Source organism: Giraffa tippelskirchi, chromosome 9 (genome assembly GCF_054371585.1).
Source record: "Giraffa tippelskirchi isolate mGirTip1 chromosome 9, T2T-mGirTip1v1.2.pri, whole genome shotgun sequence".
NCBI classification, from domain to species: domain Eukaryota; kingdom Metazoa; phylum Chordata; class Mammalia; order Artiodactyla; family Giraffidae; genus Giraffa; species Giraffa tippelskirchi.
In genome coordinates, this window is record NC_137283.1 from 26,270,930 (window position 1) to 26,296,689 (window position 25,760).

Consider the following 25,760-nt stretch of genomic DNA (forward strand, 5'->3'; position numbering starts at 1 on the left):
AGATGAAATTCTTTACCAACTGAGCTACCAGGGAAACCCATTTCTAAAGCTAAATTATTTAAATTATTCACCCCATTTAAAACCTGGCCCTTCTACAGTTTTCCCCCATCTTGGTACACTCAATCCCATTATCTCATTTACTCAGGCACAAAATTTGGGTGGGGATCACTCTCAACTTTTCTTTTTCTCTTATACCCGACACCTGATCCAGAACCTGACTTCTACAGGAATCCACCACTTCTTAAGGCATTCACTGCGGCCGCCCTGGTACCAACTGGTACAGCCCTCACAGGGATCAGAGCAGTGCCCTGGTCATTCAGCCCAGCTGCCTTTGCCTCCCTCACCCAGAGTAGGAGTGACGGTGTCATTTCTCTGCTCTGATCTTTCCAGTTACTTCCCATCCCACTCCAGATGAATGCTAAATCCTTAAAACATTGGACAAGGCCTGTGTAATCCAACTTCAAATCCTACTTAGACTTGTTTCCTACTATTTTCCACCTGACTCATTCCACTTTCCTTTAAGGGCCTCTGCATTTTCTTTCCTCTACCGGGAAGACTCTTCCTCTAGATGCCTGTGTGGCAGCCTCCCCCAGGCTCACATGTAACCTCAGTGCCCCCTGACTGCCATATTTAAAAGCACTGCACCTCATCTCCCACCCTCCCCTCATCTTCCTTGCTGCTTTATTCCTGCTCATGACGCTTAGAGGCATCATACATGCTGTGGCATATTCATATTTATTTTATTATTGTTTCACCAATCTTCCTTGACTGAAGGGCAGACTCCTGCAGGGCAGAGATTTTCCCTGTTTTGATCATTGCTCTATCATTACTGCCTAAGTAATCATAGTTGGTGCCCTATACGTATTTATTAAACCAACAAGACTCTCTATCTCTTGGCTCTCTGTTCCATGGTAACATCATTCTCACCAGATACCCTCTTCAGAGTAACAGAATTTCCAGTGAGCACCTCCAAGCCCATTTCTATCAACTCAGCATGCTGGGAAAATTGGGCAGCTCCTTCCTGATTCCTCCACTCAGAGCCAAGTTGTAGCCAGTATGTAGAAAACGTTGATTGGCCTGGCCTCTGTCACATGCACAGATTCTCCCCTTGAAGAAAGGGAATCCTATGTTTTATGCCTTCACCAATGACTATACATGAGTATCTACTTGAGAAAACAGTGAAATTAAATGGTGAAGTCAGTTTTTCACTTGAGTGTTCACATGTCCAAATGGAATGCTCATCCGTGTAAGTTGAGCCAAAATTAATTGCCTGAATTTAAGGAAGCGAATTAAGTGTGTCCTCAGGAAGTAAAAAGGAAATGTGAATAAAACAAGCAGGGAAAGAATATGAGTCAGAATATTTCAGAATCTGTTGATAAAATGAATATTCCTGCTTCGAATACCTAATTTGGAAATTCTAGAGTTTTTATAGGTACAATTTAATTATATAACCAACCACTCTAAGACTCAGGATGCATATATATATCAGTGTAAGGCTTCTCAAATTTTAGATGATGATCTGCTTTCTCAATTTTTGCCATTTCTGTAGGCATTCTCTACTAATGTATACCTAGTATTTTTTCTTAAAAACTAACTTCTCTTTTTACTTAAATAAACTTAAAGAAAATGAAAACTAACTTCCTGTGTTAGGAAACCAGTATCATTGGATGTTAAAAAATAGTAAATAAATAACAATGACAAAATAATAAATATAATGAAAAATAAGCTATTCTCCATTTTAAATGCTAGCAACATGGTCTTGTCTGTTCAGACATCTGAACCTGCTTCCTCTTTGTTTGTGATGTTAGCACTAAAGGAATATGAAGGACTTGTTGTTTAAGTTGACATCCAACTCTTTTTCGACCCCATGGACTATATAGCCGGCCAGGATCCTCTGTCCGTGGTATTTCCCAGGCAAGAATACTGGAATGGGTTTTCATTTCCTTTTCCAGGGAATCTTCCTGGACCAGGGATTGAACCCACGTCTCCTGCATTGCAGGAAGGATTCTTTACCACTGAGCTACCAGGGAAGCCATGAAGGACCTGTGCATGCGTGTGTGCTCAAGGCCCCCAAATCCAGCTTTCTCTTGAAACCAATAAGAAGAGTAAAAGACAATTCCTCTCCCAGTGACTAAATAGTATTTGTTGGCTTTTGTGGCTTTTGTGTGTATCACATACCATGTATATGTGTGTGTGTGTGTGTGTGTATACATATATATGTGTATATATATATCACCTACTCATGTCTGTTTATGACATGCCACAGATCACACATACAGCATTAGAATACACTGTTTATTAACAATGCACATGCTTCAGATTTAGACATTTTTTTCCCCCAGTCTGTGGACTTCAGGAAAGGGATTCCTGATTTTGTAAGCTCTGAAGCAAGATAGCAATATAACAGTGAATTTAATCAGGATTCCATTAGGAAGTTTCAGCTAATACAGAATCAAATACTCCCTTTTTACAAATGTATAAATCTTATGAACTTTACTTGGTAGGAGCTTTGGTACTTTTTTGAAAATTGGTCTTCCTTGCTCATGAATTCTCTAAAAATTTGTAAATGTTCTAATTATAGACTACAAATTTTCATGTTGATATTATTCTAAAGGAGAGATTTTAGTTAAGGAAATCCCCAATCATTTAAAAATGAAGAAAGGATTTCTTCCCTGACTTTCTAGATTAGACCCCAAGTAAAGTCTTTTCTAGGCTTCCCAGATGGTGCTAGTGGTAAAGAACCCTCCAGCCAGTGCTGGAGACATAAGATATGCAGGTTTGATTCCTGGCTTGGGCAAATCCCCTAGAGAAGGGCATGGCTACCCATTCTAGTATTCTTGTCTGGAGAACACAATGGACAGAGGAGCCTGTTTGTCCATAGGATTGCAGAGAGTTGGACATGACTGAAGTAACTTAGCACGCGCACACACAGAGTCTTTTCTGAGTTTAAAATAAGTTAAGAAGCAGGTATTTTTGTTGGGTTTATAAAAAATGGAGTCAATTTCCTATGGTAAATAAATTTACAATTTGTGATTTCAGGACAAATATATCTTATTATTTGGGAAAAAGTGGATTTTGGTGACTTGTTTTCTGCACCATGTCATATATTTTAGCAGTTTAATTACAAATGCTGATGTTTAACTAAGTGAAATCCAAGTGGAAAGTATATCTTCAAGCTACCACTTATCATGTAAGTCGGCTCATTACCATCAGGTAGTCAATAAATCTATTGAGTTTTGCCTTAAGTCACAGCAAACATATGTTCTTAAAATTCCATGTTTTGAAAGTCAGTGCCAATTTCCCTATCCACACTATGAAGATATCACTACTGAAAATTCTTGACAGCAATATTCTTTAACAACCTCTACTTTTTGTAAATAAAGGAAAACATTCATTGCTGAAAAATGGCGGAAAATAGAAGAAAGTAATTACCCATAATCCTATCACTCAGAAACACCATTTTAAAATTGTTCTTTCTTTTCAAACTTATATTCTATAAAGTATTTCTCTTAGACAGTGGAGGTTTAGCCACGTATTTAGTTACCAGGTATCAGAACTTTCCCTAGGTCATTAATAATTTTCATAAATATGTTAGTGTATGTATAACATTCCATTATGATAATGCATCACAGTTTAGCCATTTTCCTATTGGTAGACATGTCTTATATTTCCAGCTTCATCCAATCAATAGCCTTGTTGTAATTGCCTGTATGCAGTCAAGTGGCTGCAGACTTAGTAAAACTTATAGAGCTGGTGTTGAGGAGTCTGATAATCAGATATATGGAGGATATCATTATATGTGCTAAAAGAATGATAATAATTAAACCCTTGAACATAATATTATTCTTGACACATTTGAAATTATGAAATAATGTTACAGCCTATCAATTAGTGTTGTCACTGTGCTACTTTCTACTAGAATTAGTATCATTTTCTCTCTATTTTACTATATTGCCAATACAGTAGAAATTGAGTTGACAAAGGAAAAATCTACAGGTTATGAAAGTTGAGATGTGATTACACAAATTTCAAAATGTAGACCATGTATCAAGTTAGTTCTAATGAAGTGTGGAACTCAGCCAGCCTTCTGGGTTGGGTTTCCAACCAGATGGAACTGAAAAATGAAACTGGAATTCCTAAGAGAGATCCCGTCAACTCTCTCCAGCCCATTTTCACGTCAGTACCTAACTCCATGCAGGTACAAAAATGCACCGTGTTTCATGAGAGCTGCTTCAGTTCAGTTCAGTCACTCAGTCATGTTGACTCTTAGCGACCCCATGGACTGCAGCACGCCAGGCTTCCCTGTCCATCACCAACTCACGGAGCTTACTTAAACTCATGTCCATTGAGTTGATGATGTCATCCAACCATCTCATCCTCTGTTGCCTGCTTCTACTCCCACTTTCAATGTTTCCCAGCATCAGGGTCTTTACAATGAGTCAGTTCTTCGCATCAGGTGGCCAAAGTATTGGAGTTTCAGCTTCAGCATCAGTCCTTCCAATGAATATTCAGAACTTATGTCTTTTAGGATTGACTGGTTGGATCTCCTTGCAGTACAAGGGACTCTCAAGGGTCTTCTCCAACACCAAAGTTCAAAAGCATCCATTCTTCAGCACTCGGCTTTCTTTATAGGTCAACTCTCACATCCATACATGACTACTAGAAAAATCATAGCTTTGAGTAGACGGACCTTTGTTGGCAAATTAATGTCTCTGCTTTTTAATATGCTGTCTAGGTTGGTGATAGATTTTCTTCCCAGGAGCAAGCATCTTTTAATTTCATGACTGCAGTCACCATCTGCAGTGATTTTGGAGCCCAGAAAAATAAAGTCAGCCACTGTTTCCCCATCTATTTGCCATGAAGTGATGGGACCAGATGCCATGATCTTAGTTTTCTGAACGTTGAGCTGTAAGCCAACTTTTTCACCCTCCTCTTTCACTTTCATCAAGAGGCTCTTTTAGTTCTTCTTCATTTTTTTCCATAAGGGTGGTGTCATCTTCATATCTGAGGTTACTGATATTTCTCCCGGCAATCTTGATTGCAGCTTGTGCTTCATCCAGCCTGGCATCTTGTGTGATGTATTCTGCATATAACTTAAATAAGCAGGGTGACAATATACAGCCATGACATACTCCTTTCAAATTTGGAACCAGACTGTTGTTTCATGTCCAGTTCTAACTGTTACTTCTTGCCCTGCATATGGATTTCTCAAGAGGCAGGTCAGATGGTCTGGTGTTCCCATCTCTTTAAGAATTTTCCACAGTTTGTTGTGATCTACGCAGTCAAAGGCATTGGCATAGTCAATAAAACAGAAATAGATGTTTTTCTGGGACTCTCTTGCATTTTCAGTGATGCAACAGATGTTAGCAATTTGACCTGTGGTCCCTCTACCTTTTCTATATCCAGCTTGAACATCTGGAAGTTCACGGTTCACGTACTGCTGAAGCCTGGCTTAGAGAATTTTGACTCTACTTTGCTACCATGTGAGATGAGTGCCATTGTGTTGTAGTTTGAACATTCTTTGGCATTGCCTTTCTTTGTGATTGGAATGAAAACTGACCTTCTCCAGTCCTGTGGCCACTGTTGACTTTTCCAAATTTGCTTGCTTATTGAGTGTAGCACTTTTATAGCATCATCATTTAGGATTTGAAATAGCTCAACTGGAATTCCATCACCTCCACTAGCTTTGTTCGTAGTGATGCTTCCTAAGGCCCACTTGACTTCCCATTCCAGGATATCTGGCTCTAGGTGAGTGATCACACCATCATGATTATCTGGGTCATGAAGATCTTTTTTGTGTAGTTCTTCTGTGTATTCTTGCCAACTCTTCTTAATATCTTCTGGTTCTTTTAGGTCCATACCACTTCTGTCCTTTATTGTGCTCATCTTTGCATGAAGTGTTCCCTTGGTATCTCTAATTTTCTTGAAGAGATCTCTAGTCTTTCCTATTCTATTGTTTTCCTCTATTTGCACTGATGACTGAGGTAGGCTTTCTTATCTCTCCTTGCTCTTCTTTGGAACTCTGCATTCAGATGGGTGTATCTTTCCTTTTCTTCTTTGCCTTTCACTTCTCTTCTTTTCTCAGCTATGTCAGGCCTCCTCAGGCAACCATTTTGCCTTTTTGCATTTCTTTTTCTTGGGGATGATCTTGATCGCTACCTCCTGTACAGTGGCACGAACCTCCTTCCATAGTTCTTCCCTCACTCTTATCTATCAGATCTAATCCCTTGAATCTATTTCTAACTTCCACTGTATACTCCTAAGGATTATAACCCAAATAATGATAGCCCCGTGACCTATATAGTCCATGTAATTCTCCAGCCACAATACTGGAGTGGGTAGCCTTTCCCTTCTCCAGGGGATCTTCCCCACCTGGGGATTGAACCCATGTCTCCCATATTGCAGGCAGATTCTTTACCAGTTGAGCCACAGGGGAAGCCCAAGAATACTGGAGTGGGTAGCCTATCCCTTCTCCAGCCATCTTCCCAACCCAGAAATCGAACCAGGGAGATTCTTTACCTACTGAGCTATCAGGGAATCCCAAAAAATGAAAAAAAAAAAAAATGCTCAGTCATGTAATACTCTTTGTGATCCCGTGGACTGTAGCCTACCAGGCTCCTCCATCCTTCACGTTTTCCAGGAAGAGTACTGGAGGGGGTTGCCATTTTCTTCTCCAGAGGATCTTTCCAACCCAGGGATCGAACTCAGATCTCCTGCATTGCAGGCAGACGCTTTAGCCTCTGAGCCACCAAGGGAAGCTAGAGCTGCTTAGGCTACTGCTTAATAGCTGTCAGACTGGGCTAGCATAGCTCAAATATCGAAAATTCCCACACCTCAGAAGCTTTAAACTTACAAGAGTTTCTTTCCCATTCATACTGCATGTCCATCACTGGTATAGTTCAGATACAGTCTATTCCATCTTCATTCCAGGACCCAGAATGAAGGAACAGCTGCTCTCCGAGTCATGCTGGTCTCACGGCAGAGGGAAAATGATGAACCATGCTCTTCAGTGCCTTCTAAAGGTGTCATTTCACATTTGCTTTCATTCCACTGCCTGAAGAAAGCTATATGATGAAGCCTGATGTCTGTGAGATGCCAGTGAGAAGGGGACGTTTGTCTTCCTAACGGCAGGGGACCACAAGTGCTGTGGCCAAGCTGCTTGTCAGTGAGAGAGAGACGGGGAGCTTGATCTTCTCACAGAGGGTGAGGAACAGAGGACTTGCAGAGACTTTCAATAATAGTATAGTCTACGCCAAAACATTTTTAGACACTGATAATCAATCCTACCAGCCAGTAATAAGGATCATTAAAAATGTTTCTGAAGGAGCTAAGAATAAATTGCAGGTATCAAGAGATGCTTAGGGATCCCTGAGTTGCTCTTTCATCTGCCTATACTGCCTGCGCCTTCGTCCTTCATATCCTCTCCTACAGCATCTTCAACTTCAAGCCTTCATAGATATGGCAAGTTCATTTACCCCATCCAGCTGGATTCAGTTCAGTTCAGTTCAGTTGCTCAGTCATGTCCGACTCTTTGCGGCCCCATGAATTGCAGCATGCCAGGCCTGTCTGTCCATCACCAACTCCCGGAGTCTACCCAAACCCATGTCCATCGAGTCGGTGATGCCATCCAACCACCTCATCCTCTGTTGTCCCCTTCTCCTCCTGCCCCCAATCCTACCCAGCATTAGGGTCTTTTCCAATGAGTCAACTCTTCGCATGAGGTGGCCAAAGTATTGGAGTCTCAGCTTCAACATCAGTCCTTCCAATGAACACCCAGGATTGATCTCCTTTAGGATGGACTGGCTGGATCTCCTTGCAGTCCAAGGGACTCTCAAGAGTCTTCTCCAACACCACAGTTCAAAAGCATCAATTCTGCGACGCTCAGTTTTCTTCACAGTCCAACTCTCACATCCATACATGACCACTGAAAAAACCATAGTCTTGACTAGACGGACTTTTGTTGGCAAAGTAATGTCTCTGCTTTTCAATATGCTATCTAGCTTGGCCATAACCTTCCTTCCAAGGAGTAAGCATCTTTTAATTTCATGGCTGCAATCACCATCTGCAGTGATTCTGGAGCCCCCAAAAATAAAGTCTGACACTGTTTCCACTGTTTGCCCATCTATTTCCCATGAAGTGATGGGACCAGATGCCATGATATTAGTTTTCTGAATGTTGAGCTTTAAGCCAACATTTTCACTCTCCTCTTTCACTTTCATCAAGAGGCTCTTTAGTTCTTCTTCACTTTCTGCCATAAGGGTGGTGTCATCTGCATATCTGAGGTTATTGATATTTCTCCCGGCAATCTTGATTCCAGCTTGTGTTTCTTCCAGCCCAGCGTTTCTCATGGTGTATTCTGCATATAAGTTAAATAAGCAGGGTGACAATATACAGCCTTGACGTACTCCTTTTCCTATTTGGAACCAGTCTGTTGTTCCATGTCCAGTTCTAACTGTTGCTTCCTGACCTGCATACAGGTTTCTCAAGAGACAGGTCAGATGGTCTGGTATTCTCATCTCTTTCAGAATTTTCCACAATTTATTGTGATCCACACAGTCAAAGGCTTTGGCATAGTCAATAAAGCAGAAATAGATGTTTTTCTGGAACTCTCTTGCTTTTTCAATGATCCATTGGATATTGGCAATTTGATCTCTGGTTCCTCTGTCTTTTCTAAAACCAGCTTGAACATCTGGAAGTTGACGGTTCACGTATTGCTGAAGCCTGGCTTGGAGAATTTTGAGCACTACTTTACTAGCATGTGAGATGAGTGCAGTTGTGTTGCTTATATAAATATGTCAATTAAATATCCTCAAGATATGTAAAAATTACCCCAAATGACTCTTGATTTAGAAAGAAGAATGATGACCTCAAATGCCTTCAATGGACAGACGGCTTTAAATAAGCAATGGTGGATGGGTGGGACAATCTCTTCTTCCTTCATCCCATCTTTTCTATCCATCACTGTAGGACCAGTGTTTCTCATCATCTGGTTTTGCAAAAGAAACCAGAAGTCTAGAACTTAAATGAAACCTCCCAAGTTTAACTGTTGGCACCTACCCAAAATTAAGATAGTTATTTGGGTTAGACAAAAAATATTTGTTAGCTGGTTCTGGCTTTCGGGAACTTTCAGGTTGCAGCGTCTGATTTGAAGCTTTACAGTTTCATATATTTCACTGTCTTGCGTTTTTAAATTCAGCAATAGATCTGCCAGCTGTTTTCCTTCTTTTGCAGTTGAGACACGGTGGCTTCTATAAGGTCAAGGGAGTAAGCTTGGTACAGGTGACTTGTAAATGGCAGAAGTAAGTCTGAAGTGTACTAGGTAGATCTTGTCTGTGATGTTTCAGGCTTGCTGTTTGTTGGTGCACCAAGGTAAATTCTTAGTGAAGTGGCAGTACATCAGTCTCATAATCTGAAGGTTCTGAGTTCATGTCTCAGAGAGGGCATAGTGTTAGCACTTCCCAGGTGGTAAAGACTTCCCAGGTGGACTTCTCAGTGGTAAAGAATCTGCCTGCAAAGCAGGAGACCCAAATTCGATACCTGGGTCAGAAAGATCCCCTGGAGGAGGGCATGCAACCCACTCCAGTATTATTGCCTGGAGAATTCCATGGATAGAGGAGCCTGGCAGGCTACAGTCCGTGGGGTCCAAAGGAGTTGGACATGACTAAGTGACTAACACTTTCACTTAAAGGTAAATAAAGAAGGAAAGGGTTAATATTTGAAGTTTGACCTTAGTAAGCTAGAAAAGAAGAGCAGTTAAGGCTTAATACAAGGCTCAGTCACTTCAGTCGTGCCCAACTCTTTGCCACCCTCTAGACTGTAGCCTACCAGACTCCTCTGGCCATGGGATTCTCCAGGCAAGAATACTGGAGTAGGTTGTCATGCCTTCATCCAGGGGAACTTCCTGACCCAGGGATTAGACTCAGGGGTCGAACCCATGTCTCCTGCATTACAGGCAGATTCTTTACCACTGAACCATCAGAGAAGCCCCTAATACAAGGTAACTAATGATTACTAAAGGGTGGAAGTCGAAAGTAGGGATGAAGATACGAAAGGGAAGTTTGGATCATACAATAATCAAACTTTGTTCATAATTTGCTTAATGTTTTACAATCTCCAGTCATTGAATGATTCTTGCAAGATTTTACTCACATACTCAAATGACCTGATATTATTTCCCTAATATATTTACTTTAATACTCAAATATATTTATTTTAAAAGGCTTTGTATCATTGTTATTAACAGAACATGATTAATATTCTCTTCATTACAAGATGGTAGTCCTAAATTTTTTTTCTATAAAAATGAAAGCAAATCAGTTATTTAAATAGAGAAAAGTTTAACAGTTAAAACTACAGTGAATAGCAAAAAGAAACATAATCAATTTGCCAAAAATGTGTCCATGAAAATAAGTTTTGCAATGAGCCAATTGGAGTGTTAATGATTGTTATTAATAGAGTGATATTGTTTTCTTGATTGCTTAATTTGACATGAATTATTTGTAGTAAATATATCCTTAGGTCAGAGTTAATTTGAATTATGACTGTGTGTTTTGGGGTGTTTACCAGACATCTGTGTGCAACTGAAAACATCTGAGTTATTTGTTTGTGTAATGCCCTTTGTTCTGTGTCATTATTTAGATCACAGTTTAATCTATGTGTTGTATTTGAAGTAGATTACCACTGATGTGCCAATTTCAGCCTCATCAAAAAGAATCATCTTATGAATAATTGCATCCAACTAAGAGTTGGATGTAGTAGGTTTTTTTTTTCCCCCTAATGTAAATATAGGCAAATATTTGCGATTAAAATATTATCTACGTAAATCATCTTAGTGGTACAAGTACTGATCTCTGGGAACCACTAACGTGGTCCGTGGTTAGAAGTCAGACAACATCTTTACCTCTGTGCTCACTGTACTTAGGAGAATCTCTGACACAGAGCAAGTGCTTATTGAGTATGTAGTGACTGAAAGGGATTTCCAGATAGAAACCTTTTCTGCAAGGCCTGTATCATTCATCCGGGCTGCCAAGACTTCCTTCTTATACCACCACTCATATGACCGCCATCATCATGACCTGTTCACAGATTCCGGTTCAGCTCCATCCCTCCAACTCCACTACCATCACTTGCATTTGGACCTTTATTGCCTTTTACACAAAGTGCTACAGTGTATTCCCTACGGAGCTTCCACCAAGGTTCTCCTCCTTCTCCCTCTGCCACACAGAAGATCTATGAAAGCACACACCTATTGCCTCCACAAATCTGATCCTTCTTCAGTCTTCTGCCAATTGCCTACAAAACAAAATTCCTTTGCTAATTCCTTTGACCTTCTAGACCCTTTAGAATATGGCTCCTACCTGCCTCTCCAACTACCTTTGCTCTGATCCCTTCCCCTCATCCTTACCTGTACTGTCAGAGCTGAGCCCCCCATGGCACCGTGTTAGTTCTTGGCCTCTGCACCCTGGCTTGTGTGCTTTGCCTCAGATACCCCCTGCCACGCCCAGCCCAACCCCTGCATGTGAAACTCATATCATCTTTCAAAATCCACTTGAGATATTGGCACCTCCTTGTCTGCTTTTTCCCTTAACACTTAGAACTATGTTAGTTAACAAATCATTTAAGTATTTAATTAACACACCAATTGTTTCACTGTTTTTTTCTTATTTTTTCTTTCTGTTATGTTTCTTGTCTTCTCAGCCTCAATATGATCGGCTATATTCAAGCTCTCAAGCTGATGGTCAGTGCAAATTTTTCACTTTGGTCTTTGTGAAATTTATAGCATTTATTGGGTTATGTCTTGGAGGACTTTCAAAACCATTGAGCTAGAAAATTCATTCTAAATCCTGTTATGCCATATTTGAGAACAGTGACCAGCCATATGTTGTCCTGCTGACACCATGGTGAATTGTAACTGATATTTTTTCCTGATTGTTTACCCAATTCAGTATCTTACTTTATCATTGCATGAACCATTCCTTAGGGACACATGGGGAATAGCTCAAACTTATTTTCTAGTAACACTACAAAAGTTTTTTCTTAATCCTTGTGTTGTACTTCTTGCCTTAAAATGGCAGTCAGTTACATATAACATCTTAAGTTGGCATCTACCTTTGACAAGATACGGGATTAGTGAATAAAAACTGTGGACATATGGACAAATCATTTGTCAACTCTTTAAAGAGTTGAAGTCACAGGTAGTTAGCACAATGTAATAGGGGAAGCATAGACTTTGGAATTAGCGAGAGCTTGTTTGAATCCACATGGTGTCTCTCACCAGTTGTGCATCTTAGCAAGTTCTTTGCTTTTAATTTTTGTGATAAAAATACACATGACATAAAATTTCCATCTTACTTGTTTTTAAATGTATAGTTCCTTCGTGTTAGGCTTGGTTGTTGTGTAGCTGATCTCCAGAACTCTTTTATGAAAAGAGTTTTATGAAAGAGAAAATCTGTACCTATTAAACATCTCCTATTCTCCTCTCCTTCACCCCTGGCAACCGCAGTTCTGCATTATGCCTTTATGGATTAACTACTCCAGCTACCTTGTATATGTGGATTCACATACAGAATTTGTCTTTTTGTGACTGGTTTATTTCATAATTCATAATTTCCTCATCCATATTGTAACATGTGTCAGGATTTCCTTCCTATTTAGGGCTAAATAGTATTCCACTATATGGATAAGCCTCATTTTGATTACTCATTCATCTGTTGATGGACACTTGGGTTGCCCAACCTTTTGTCTACTTGGGATGATGCTGCTATCACCATGAATGTAGAATCTTTTTTTAAACTCTATGGGTCCAGGTAACCCATGTACAGAAAATGGGCATTATTATAATACAGTATAATGAGAACTGAGTAAATTATAAAAAAGTATATTCTACCATTCCTAACATGTTTTAGGTTTTAATAAACACTAGTCACTAACAGTAATAGAATTTTAAATGTGAAGAAAAAGTTTGTCTGATCAAGGATTTTCCAGATGTTATTCTTACCAGTAGTGATAAGAGATGATTTTAAAATAGCTTGTAAATATTTTTTAAAATATAATAATGCTTCATTTATTAAATAGAATACCAAAGGAATGCAACTAGCATAACAAGCTCATGATTATGTGACTGTTAGTGTTTAGGAAAAGGCTAAACTGTGTGGATCACCACAAACTGGAAAATTCTGAAAGAGATGGGAATACCAGACTACCTGACCTGCCTCTTGAGAAACCTGTATGCAGGTCAGGAAGCAACAGTTAGAACTGGACATGGAACAACAGACTGGTTCCAAATAGGGAAAGGAGTACGTCAAGGTTGTATATTGTCACCCTGCTTATTTAACTCTGCTTATATGCAGAGTACATCATGAGAGACGCTGGGCTGGATGAAGCACAAGCTGGAATCAAGATTGCCGGGAGAAATATCAATAACCTCATATATGCAGATGACATCACCCTTTTGCGGTGGTGAAAGCAAAGAAGAACTAATGAGCTCTTGATGAAAGTGAAAAAGGAGAGTGAAAAAGTCTGCTTAAAGCTCAACATTCAAAAAACTAAGATCATGGCATCTGGTCCCATCACTTCATGGCAAATAGATGGGGAAACAGTGGCTGACTTTATTTTTGGGGGGTTCCAAAATCACTGCAGATGGTGACTACAGCCATGAAATTAAAAGACGCTTACTCCTTGGAAGAAAAGTTATGACCAACCTAGACAACATATTAAAAAGCAGAGAGATTACCTTGCAAACAAAGGTCTGTCTAGTCAAAGCTATGGATTTTCCAGTAGTCATGTATGGATGTGAGAGTTGGACTATAAAGAAAACTAAGTGCCGAAGAATTGATGCTTTTGAACTGTGGTGTTGGAGAAGACTCTTGAGAGTCCCATGGACTGCAAGGAGATCTAACCATTCCATCCTAAAGGAAATAAGTCCTGAATATTCATTGCAAGGACTGATGCTGAAGCTGAAACTCTAATACTTTGGCCACCTGATCCGAAGAACTGACTCATTTGAAAAGACTCTGATGCTGGGAAAGATTGAAGGTGGGAGGAGAAGGGAACGACAGGGGATGAGGTGATTGGATGGCATCACCGACTCAATGGACATGAGTTTGAGTAAACTCCAGGAGTTGGTGATGGACAGGGAGGGGAGGCCTGGCATGCTACGGTCCATGGGGTTGCAAAGAGTCGGAATCAACTGATTGACTGAACTGAACTGAAAGTCAATGTTTATGTGGGTTTTTGTTCAATCAAGTTCATTTTTTAAAAAAATAGCAAAAATGATGAAAACAGAACATGACTATCTGATGCTTAGAAACACCGGTGTGGAAAATGAGTAATCAGACCCAGAATGAAGCTTTTATTTCCCCCCCTTTCCCATTTTCTGTTTTGTTGTTGTTATGTTTTTTCTTTTTGTCCATTCAAAACGTATTCAGTTCACGATGCATTCATTCAGCTCGTCTGTTGATATTCTGGGACTCATACAAAATAAGCCTGACTGCTAAACATGAAGTCACTTCTTCTGCAAGACTAGTGTTGGAATAAATGATTCCACCAAAATCACTCAGTTCAGTTCAGTCGCTCAGTCGTGTCTGACTCTCTGTGACCCCATGAATTGCAGCACGCCAGGCCTCTCTGTCCATCAACAACTCCCGGAGTCTACCCAAACCCATGTTCATCGAGTCGGTGATGCCATCCAACCATCTCATCCTCTGTCGTCCCCTTCTCCTCCCGCCCGCAATCCTACCCAGCATTAGGGTCTTTTCCAATGAGTCAACCCTTCGCATGAGGTGGCCAAAGTATTGGAGTTTCAGCTTCAACATCAGACCTTCCAATGAACACCCAGGATTGATCTCTTTTAGGATGGATTGATTGGATCTCCTTGCAGTCCAAGGGACTCTCAAGCGTCTTCTCCAACACCACAGTTCAAAAGCATCAATTCTTCGGCACTCAGCTTTCTTCACCGTCCAACTCTCACATCCATACATGACCACTGGAAAAACCATAGCCTTGACTAGATGGACTTTTGTTGGCAAAGTAATGTCTCTGCTTTTCAATATGCTATCTAGGTTGGCCATAACCTTCCTTCCAAGGAGTAAGCATCTTTTAATTTCATGGCTGCAATCACCATCAGCAGTGATTCTGGAGCCCAAAAAAATAAAGTCTGACACTGTTTCCACTGTTTGCCCATCTATTTCCCATGAAGTGATGGGACCAGATGCCATGATCTTAGTTTTCTGAACGTTGAGCTTTAAGCCAACTTTTTCACTCTCCTCCTTCACCTTCATCAAGAGGCTCTTTAGTTCTTCTTCACTTTCTGCCATAAGGGTGGTGTCATCTGCATATCTGAGGTTATTGATATTTCTCCCGGCAATCTTGATTCCAGCTTGTGTTTCTTCCAGCCCAGCATTTCTCATGATGTACTCTGCATATAAGTTAAATAAGCAGGGTGACAATATACAGCCTTGACGTACTTCTTTTCCTATTTGGAACCAGTCTGTTGTTCCATGTCCAGTTCGAACTGTTGCTTCCTGACCTGCATACAGGTTTCTCAAGAGACAGGTCAGATGGTCTGGTATTCCTATCTCTTTCAGAATTTTCCACAGTTTATTGTGATCCACACAGTCAAAGGCTTTGGCATAGTCAATAAAGCAGAAATAGATGTTTTTCTGGAACTCTCTTGCTTTTTCGATGATCCAGCGGATATTGGCAATTTGATCTCTGGTTCCTCTGCCTTTTCTAAAACCAGCTTGAACATCTGGAAGTTCATGGTTCACGTATTGCTGAAGCCTGGCTTGGAGAATTTTGAGCATTACTTTACTAGCATGTGAGATGAGTGCAATTGTGCGGTAGTTTGAGCATTCTTTGGCATTGCCTTTCTTTGGGATTGGAACGAAAACTGACCTTTTCCAGTCCTGTGGCCACTGCTGAGTTTTCCAAATTTGCTGGCATATCGAGTGCAGCACTTTCACAGCATCACCTTTGAGGATTTGAAATCACTCAAAATCACTCAAGTTTTCTATAATCTGCAAGCATGTATCTCTTGACAGGACACATCATGCTGAAGTATATTATCTGAACTGCTCAAATGGAGCCTGTCCTTTTCTGGTGCTGCTAGGCCATGGGGAATCACAGATTTTGGTAACTGTTCTCACAACAGTGTATTTATAACATTTGGATGGGGCCCCCGGAACATAGTCATTAGAAACCCTAGGCAACTGCCATTATATATGTTTTGTTATGTAAGCTGTGCAACTTGAATGCTCTGAGCTGACCTAAACTCCTTGTGAATACCAGATCACAAATTTTGAACGCAATGTGGGGTAGTATGAAAGAACAGACAGTAAGGCAGAGAATCTGCAGGGAATAGTCTTGTTTAGTATCAGTAGTCACCTCAGTGTATCTGTGCACTCTTCCCATATGTAAATCCAGCCACCTCTCCCTCATGGCATGAGTCAGCGATATCTAGAAATGTCTCAGCATAGCCAATCCTTTAGATCATTTCCCCATAACAAATTCAGTTAACCAAGTTACATTTTGTGGCTAAATCTACAAGTACAACCATATTCCAGCAGTGTTTTGGGCAATCGTGATGTTTTTGCCAAATGGATAATATTATGTTTGCCGTTCTGTGATTAAGAAACTGACTTGTCAGGGCACTATGTTGCTCTTGACAAACGCTACCAAACCCCCCTCCCCCTGCGTCTAGTGTTCATGAGAGGAAACTAAATTATGAATCCAAGTTTTTAAACCTCAGAGAGTTTCATTAATTATGTAATGGAATTCTCATTAACGGTTTAGTGTTTTGCCTTATTTTTCTCAAAAATTGATTTAAACTTGGAAAACGAAGACTAAAATATAGACTGTTTGCTGCAATTTTTCATGTGTGTAGCTATTACTTCATGGGAATAAATCTAAGTAATCTTTATTTTTGATTTCCTCCCATTTTTCTCATCTCATCATACATGGCTGGCTTAAAAATCATCCGCGCTTCATTTCCTACAACTTTAATCTGCTCAGTTGGCAATTTCTCTCAGCCTCTGGATGTATGAAACAGGGCACACTGCCTGCCTTTCCTGGCCCATCCACAGGCAACCCTCTAGTGGTGGATAAAAGAATTTCTTTATCTCCAGCATCAACAAGTTTTCCAAGAGATCACTGTGGTGATGGTGGTTTAGTTGCTAAGTTGTCTCTGACTTTTTGCAACCCCATGGACTATAGCCCACCAGGCTCTTCTGTCCATGGGGTTCTCCAGGAGTAGGTTGTCATTTCCTTCTCCAGGGGATCTCCCCAACCCAGGAATCAAACCCATGTCTCCTGCATTGCAGATGGATTCTTTACTGCTGAGCCACCAGGGAAGAAATGCCCTAAAGTGTATCATGAATATGCTAAAATAAATTGTCTCACAGAGTTCTGGAAATGACTTTGTAAAAGGAAATTTAGCTATTCTGTTATTTTTTTCTGATTCTGCCTATGTACTATGAGTTACCAAAGAGATTCTGCCTTACTTCTGCCGCCTCCTTTATCTATGTGTTGTATGTAAAATATCACTTCATGCTCAAATCTATTTTACTTTTCTCATTTTGCATTTCAAGCTCCCAGTCAGCCACCAGGAAATGTCGTTTGGAATGCTACAGACACGAAAGTGTTGCTTAATTGGGAGCAAGTGAAAGCCATGGAGAATGAATCAGAAGTAACAGGATATAAAGTAAGTGGTATAATTTGCAGTGCTTTCTTTTCCCACTTCTGATAGTACTTTTCAAAGGAAACTAGATTTGAACAGTTTTTTTTTTTTTTCCTAAATGTTGATGGTGTGGTCTTTATAAACTACTTTTGACATACAGATATCGACCTGTTTGTGAAAAGAGTATTTTTCCAAAATGCCTGATTTCTTAAATATAAATTTAAGTGAACTAATTGTGCTCATATGGGAATTTTAGGCCAAATGTTGCTAAAATGTTTGTTGTTTCCTGTTTCTGATACCCATCTATATACTAGCCAATCCATAGTGTTGGCTCTGATTCCTTGGTCTGGTGTTCAGGCTCAATACAGTAGGTCCTTGCCCCATCTCTGAAGCCTTACAGATACCCAACCAGCTGAATGTTTCATGGAAGAAGTTCAGTCTCCCCACCTCCTTGATTTGGAGGATTTGATGATTCTACCATGTGCTGATCCCTCATCTAAGATCTATGATAGATCTATGAATGCAGCAGATACTGTAGTGGGTATAGAAAAACAACCGCTATAAATGAAGTAACATCAGGGGACTAATTTTGATGAAAAATAAAAGCAGACAGTAAAAAAATATATATATATGTTTGTTCATGCATTTTAGGTTTTCTATAGGACTAGCAGTCAAAATAATGTGCAAGTGCTGAACACAAATAAAACTTCAGCTGAACTTTTGCTGCCCATTAAAGAGGACTACATTATTGAAGTTAAGGCCACAACGGATGGCGGGGATGGGACCAGTAGCGAACAGATCAGGATTCCAAGAATAACCAGTAAGTTGGTCGAAGTCAGTATCTCAATTCCCAGCATCAGTTATGAGCCTGCAAAAGAGAGTCTATTTGTGCGCACCCGCCCCCCCGTCTTTTTTTTTTTTCCTACTATGTCTTTCATCTGAATGCTGAGAAGGTTTTTGAATATGAGAAGTGAGGGAAGGAGGAATTCCTCAAGAGTGCTGCTAAGTAAGGAGAATGATAAGAGCAGAAAGACAGGGAAAAAAAAAACCTTGAGAAATGTTTAGCAAATGTTATTAGTTTAATTTTTGTGTTCTGAGCTTTGCATAAATTTGCCTTTGGAGTTCCATAAAAATAGAATTCCTTTTCTCAAGGGCAATGTTGAACCCACAAAACAATTTTAAGATCTTTAATATTCCAGTTGTTTGCCTCCTAGAAATTATAGATATGTCTTATCAGTTCTTTACCAAGTAGAAATTTTAACATTTTTAAGGTCATAACCCACTTTTGGCCAAACTGAAAGACACTTTTTAAAACAATTTCTTGGTCTCTGATTTCAAAGGAAGTTCATACTTTTCCTTTCAAAATCCACATGAAGCCTACTTTATTACAATATATGGCTACACTCTCAGAGTTGAGAAAAACAGACTTTTCATACATATTTTATCAGTGACAGCGGTAGAACACATTTTATCTTTTCTTTTAAATCTCAAGTGTGGAGTTTCAGGGCCTCATTTAAGTACCGCAGAAGCCATCCTGTCTTCATACTTTATTCTCTAAATAACTTTGTTTGTATCCTTTCACTGAACTCTACCTAATGTATAGTCTTGGACATTCAGGATTAAAACCCTTATCTATAATCTTGGAAAACAAAATGGGACATCTTTAGCAAATATAGAGAAAGGGAGATGTGGAAATTTGGAGGAATTTTATCTTTTCATGAAAGCATAAAGACTGCAATACTTAGACCAAAGACAAACAAGTAACCATGTGAAGAAAATGGGAAATGTTTATTTCAGAACTGAGTTCTGCAACATAAAAATCTGTAGAAACCATTTAGGACTCCAGACATTTTTGAAAGTGTATGCACTTCAGTAGAGCAAAACCAGAAATTAACTTAAGCTTATTATTGGTAGTATTAGTGTTAATATTTAAGTTTTAAACTTAAGATTAAGATATTCTGTCCTGTTCCTACGATAGCTCAAGGTTCAGAGTTAAAACTACAATATGGCCAGGTACTTCTGTGGTGGTCGAGTGGCTAAGACACCACACTCCCAATGCCGGTGCCTGGGGTTCGATCCCTAGTCAGGGAACTGGATCCCACATGCCACAACTAAGAGTTTGCATGCTACAACTAAAAATCCCGCATGAGGACGTCCTTGGTGGTTTGCATGCTGCAACTGAGAGTTTGCATGCCACAACTAACGATGCCACATGCTGTGACTAAAAGACCCTGCATGATGCCACTGAAAGATTCTGCATACTGCAACTAAAGATGCCACATGCCGAAATGAAAAAGATTCTGCATGCTACAGCTAAAAGATCCAGCATGGGGACTTCCCTGGTGGTCTGCATGCTGTGGCTAAGAGTTCGCATGCCACAACTACAGATCCTGCATGCCGCAACTAAAGAACCCATACGCTGCAACAAAGACTGAAGGTCCCACGTGCCCTCAACTAAGATCTGGTACACAGCATGGCCAAATAGGAACTGTCAACAGGAACGGGTTCTATGTGTTTGCAGAACAGACATGATTTTAGCATTTGAGGGCTGCCAACTCAAGAGTAGCCTTTTCCTCTGACATCTGAAGTCTTGCTGAGCACGCATAGGTTGCGGGTCTTAAGTGCAGACAAAGCCATCTCTAGGGAAATGGAGCTTGTTACTGATTGCTTTTTTAAGATGTTGTTTTATATTATACATAACAATTTATGTAGAAATGCACAAAAGAAAAATAAACGCAAATTTTTCAGAACCCTTCTCTGATGAAGCTTTAATTAAACCATTGAATTAGCTGAAAATTGTCTGTATTAGAGTATAGTTGTTTTCAAAATGATTAAGTTGCTTTTCTACTTTCAATTAAAGTTAAATAATACTAGATAAACAAAGCCCAGAATCATTTATGAAAACTTAAGTACATCAGGGTGTTTATAGATACTCATGGCAAATAATATCGGCTACATTGATAAAGTAAAATGAAAGCTAATGTTAACTTGTGGTAGTAAATTAGGTCCCTGATATGATTTGCTTATGATTGGAAAGACTTTGCTTTTGTCCTGGTTGCTTAAATTGGTACGGTTCTCATTAATGAGCTGTTTATCATCTTTGACAGATATGGATGCAAGAGGTTGTACATCAGCCATCTCCACTGTCTACCCTGTGTCAAGTTATGTCTCTGTAATAATGTTCTTTATTGTAAACACCTTGTGTTGATAGTCACTTTTTAATTATTTATTGGAAACTGAATTGGTTACAAAAGAAGTGCTTTCATGATGACAATGATGATGCATGGTTGTTTTTTTTTTTTTCAACTGTATTTCTAAATTTCTACATAGGTAAAATATGAATATAATAGAAAAAAAAACAGTAAATCCTTTTAAGGGAATCTGAAATGCCTTAATATTTACTTGATAAACCAAAGGAATTTACATATTACATACATCTGATTTTTGATAGAGACATTCTTACGCTATGATTTTAGGCACTGCCTGTGGATGAAGACTCACGTGCTACCATGTGTACACACATGCAGACACATACATTGGTTGTAGTGTGTTTTTTTTTTTTAAGCTAATAGAGAAAAACTCATGTAATCCAAATGCTTTCTTCCCATTGTAATAGCACTGTTTGGAAGATACAATTAATATTATTTTGAAATGCTCATTTGAAATACTCAAGGATGAAAAGTTACATTTTAAAAATTACCCTGTTTGGGAAAGGGTGCATGTGATTCAAAAGAATGTTGTTAGAGATGCTCCACTAGAGTTTGGAAGTGTGCTGTTTTGTTCAGGTATACTAGTGAGTGTTTGTGAGATTGTTTACAAATCACTTTTCTCGCTCTACTTCTCAATTACTCATCCATAAAATGTGGAGATAATAATACCCATCTTATCTGCCTCTGCCCCATGGGTTATTTGCTAAAAGATAAAGAAGGAAATCTGAACGTGCTCTGTTACCCCTAATGCACTAAGCCTGTACAAAATATTAGTGTGAGTTTATTTAATAATATTAAAGTCATGAGAACCTGTCATATTTTTAAAGTTTGTACTTTAAAAAAAGTTTCCATTGTAGGCATTGCTTTCTCTTTCATTCCATGATATTATAATATTGGCATGATCACATTCTATCCATTTCTCAAAAGTTTTAAAAAGTGGAATAAATTTAAAAGGAATCGTTTCCTTCATACCTGTGAACAAGCTTTCAGGTTTTATTAAAACCTGGTGGAGGAAATAAGAAATGACCTGAATCTTAACCCACGTATTATACAAAATTCACATGATCCTTCATTTCCAATTTTTGATTCCATTACGGGACTCTTTTTTGGATGGTGGAGATGGTTTTTTAATGAAGTCCAACAGTCTATCAGAGTGAGTCTGGCAGTATTTTTAGCTCCTGAGCTAAATTTGTAATAGAACCATGGCCATGCTGCTGACTTTGATATGTATGACTCAGTCTCTCAATGCATTGTGTTCAAAGGATTGTCAAAGACATGACTTCATAGCAATATGTTAAAAATATAAGGAAATCAGAAGATTGAGTGTTAAGCATTGCAAAATCAATTTTTTACCTCTTTCCAACAGTTTCACATTTTTCAGGAACTTGTTCTTTGCAAAGATACCTGAATTTGAAACCAACAAATATCAAAAGAGAACACATATTAGCAAAATTCTGATATCACCATAAAGCATACTTTACATTTAGAGATTCCTTTTAAGATAACATCACTATACACAAAGAAGAAAAATATTTATAACTTTTCTCTGGAAGGTCTGTATATAGTGTATATATCTAGAAAAAATCTGAACAAGTAGATTTCATATGATCATTGTTATTTCAGGTCAAAAAGTGGGGAAACACTTTCTCCAATACCTGTATTTTATGCAACATGTAATGGAGTTGTACCTTTTTATTACTTAGTAATTCCTATAATATGTTCCTATAGTTTTCATTTTCAAGATGATTAATCTCTTGTTTCATGGCGTTTCTAGAAATATATCTCCATGAGATATGTACTTTGTTTCATATTGAAAAGTATGACATTTACCTTTAAATTCCTGTGTGTGTATCCTATGGTTATCTGTATGTATTATTTTTTATTATTCTAATAAAATTTATAAAAAGCAAATGCCTATGTGTGATTAATTGTGTATGGTCAAAAAGAATATTTTAAGGGGGGAATAAGAATGCACCTTAATAGTTGTTCTGATGCTATCATTGCTTATATTTTTCAGTCTACTTTTTGTCTTTCTATCTTTTAACCTTTATCTTTTTATAATCTCATGACAGTAGTTTGAGACAATGCCCTCTCTATTAAAGGTATTTCAGCTCTGGGGAGATGGGAGAAAAGAGAAGCAGAAAATTCTCTTATTGAATTATGGTATTTAGTTTCTTCTGATTTGATTTGGTTGATACAGCTACTCACACTTTTTTGACAAATATCTTCTTAATATTGGTATCAATTTATCAACTCTTTCATTAATTTTCTCCTTGGTATCAGGGTTAGAGACTTGCTTCTAAACAATCCTTGTGCTATAATATACACTAAGTATTTGAATACATGTAGTAGAAAAAGATTGATTTTTAATTAGTAAAGAGTTTTAAATGTTATCATTGATGTAAGGAAAATCAGACATGAAATAATAATTCAATTATTTTCTTACATGAAAACTCTAAGGTATATTTAGAGGCAGGAGATTCAGTGGAAAAAGTATGTGTAGGGCTTGTGCCAGGGTATGGGAATGCATATGCGTGTGTACACATGTGTGTGTGGCTATGATTTTAAGTCTAGATGCACTGGTTGTATTAACGTAACTTCAGCTTCCTTGCTGGCTCAGTAGTAAAGAATCCACCTGCCAATGCCGGAAAAATGAGTTTGATCCCTGGGTCAGGAAGATGCCCTGAAGGAGGGCATGGCAACCCACTCCAGTATTCTTGCCTGGAGAATCTCATGGACAGAGGAGCCTGGCAGGCTACTGTCCATGGGGTTGCAAAGAGTCAGACACGACTGAAGGACTGAACATGCAAATAAAGGACAAAGAACTGGGGAATGTGCAGAAACAGATGAGACCATCCAAACCAGCCCCAGTGGTGTCATCTTCTCAGGGTTGTCAAATCTTCAGTGACTGCTCGTTGTAAAAGTTTCCACTCTTAAGAAAATGGTGGTTATTGGTGTTACCTGTTGAGAATTAAGAAACAAAATGATGTGTGTGAGTGCCTACAATCATGCTCTGAGCATTCTTCTTCACATCCGTAGGTAACTATATGACACTGGAAGACAAAAGACAATGTTTGAAGGTGGCCTTATATATGTTCAGAGCCCTCCTTTGGTCTCGTTCTACTGAGAAGAAAGGTACATGATTCCAGGAGTTCCTAGAAGAGAGAGTAAAGTGATTCTAGTATCAGATTAACTTTTCATAGTCATGTAATATTGATGCTGTTAACTTGTCTTCACTCTCTATGTGCCAGATTCTGAGGTAAGCTCTTTATCTTTTTTCAATTGATCTACACAGCCATCTTCTTAACTAGATAACCATTATCGAGCCCTTTCTACAAATGAGGGAACCAAGGTTCAGGAAGATTAAGGACACTGTACCAGATCATCCCAGCAGGGACATAGTGAAAGGGGGTTCTAGCCCAGGCAATCTGGCTGCAGTCCCCGAGTCTGAGGCATGATTAGGTTTTTAATCTCTCTGAAAATCATATCCATTAGATTTAGAGATCCCAAATAAGCATCTCTGATGCCAATTTGTAGTATAATTTGTTCTGCTGCTGTTATTGATAATTCAAGTTGGAGAACCAAACACCTAGGAAGACTTCTTTTAGGTATTGTGAATTTTGATATTCTCTAATTCTTACATGGAAGGCTATCCAATCTAAAATTGACCAAGTATCAGAATTCTTTTAGTAAAAATTATAAAATTATTTGTCTGTTTTAAAAATATTTTTCAAGCTGTATGTTTAATTTTCTTCAGACATTTTTAAAATGAAAATGTTTTATGTTGTTCAATAGTGTTACCATTTTAAATGAAAACCTAAGAGTATAGTTCAATTAAATAAGGAAAAATGATTAGAGTGTTACAAGTTTTATTTTCTAATTAAAATCACCCCTGCTGTTTCATATTCTTATAATGACATCTCTTTTTAAATTTAAAATTAATCTTAACTGGTTTCATTTTTTCTAAAGTATTTTACCCTTTTCAAAAATGAAAATTGCACTGATATTCATTATCATTTGGTGACACTTCAGTAAATATTGGAGGTAAAATAACCAGAACGGCAATTACAAATTTATCAATTAGTAAATTGTACCATACTTTTGAAAGAAAATATGTAAACAGAATGGACTATAATTCATTTGAATGGTTAGGTTTTCTGCTGTTATTTTTATTTGAACCCTGTGTCCCAATTTAATGTCTTGGTTTACACATAGGTGATAATTAGCTCTTGAACTTGCACCAGAATAATACAGAATTAAATTTGTAAGAAAGGGTGTTTCTATTGGTTGTCAGCATTCATTCTTATTCTTGAATCTTACTTTGCCTGCTGAAATGATCTTTCAGGCTGATGATTCTACCTTGATCAGTAGTACCATGGGGAAGAAAAAGAATTAAATCCTGTATAATTGAATGTTACCTGGGAAAACTCAGAAAAAATAAAAAAAAGAGACAAGTGATAAGAATAGCAAATTAGTAGAATTATTTTACTGTCAGACAGTCGAATGGGACAGACTAATGTAAATGCCCATGCTAATGTGAAGTGTTGGTGGAGACTGGCTATTGATGAAGTGAAGGATGCATTCAGTGTGATTGGTGTTTTGGCTTTTCCAAAGCCTTCAGACAGGAATGGCTGCCCTTGCAAGAATAAGTTTCAGAGTCACATAAGGAAATGCTCATTGGGATCATAAACTGTGGCACAATAAGTACACTCATCACTGTGTGCAGCTCATATTTAGATGTAACAGTTGAGTGAACCATTTTGTCTCACCCTTGCATATTTTACTTGCTTCCTTTTTTTCTCCCGTGATGCCCCTGGAGACAAGGAGACTAACATGCATTTTAAAATGCATTTGAAATAAAGAAAAGCAATATATCA

The 25,760-nt window shown here is 38.6% G+C and overlaps 1 protein-coding gene across 4 annotated transcripts in view; it reads left to right on the top strand.

Moving 5' to 3' along the window:
• The window catches only part of CNTN3 (contactin 3), a 380,656-nt gene extending 356,580 nt beyond the window's left edge, over positions 1 to 24,076 (top strand). For 2 of the 4 annotated variants that reach the window (XM_081528271.1, XM_081528274.1), the window contains 2 exons: positions 17,586 to 17,698; positions 18,326 to 20,429. In XM_081528271.1, coding sequence (XP_081384397.1) covers positions 17,586 to 17,698; positions 18,326 to 18,616 — 404 coding nt within the window. In that variant the 3' untranslated portion in view covers positions 18,617 to 20,429. Of the gene's footprint in view, positions 1 to 17,585; positions 17,699 to 18,325; positions 20,430 to 20,781; positions 21,697 to 23,922 lie in introns of those variants that run through there. The other 2 variants (XM_081528272.1, XM_081528273.1) reach the window with 2 other exon arrangements.
• The last annotated feature ends 1,684 nt before the right edge of the window (positions 24,077 to 25,760 follow it).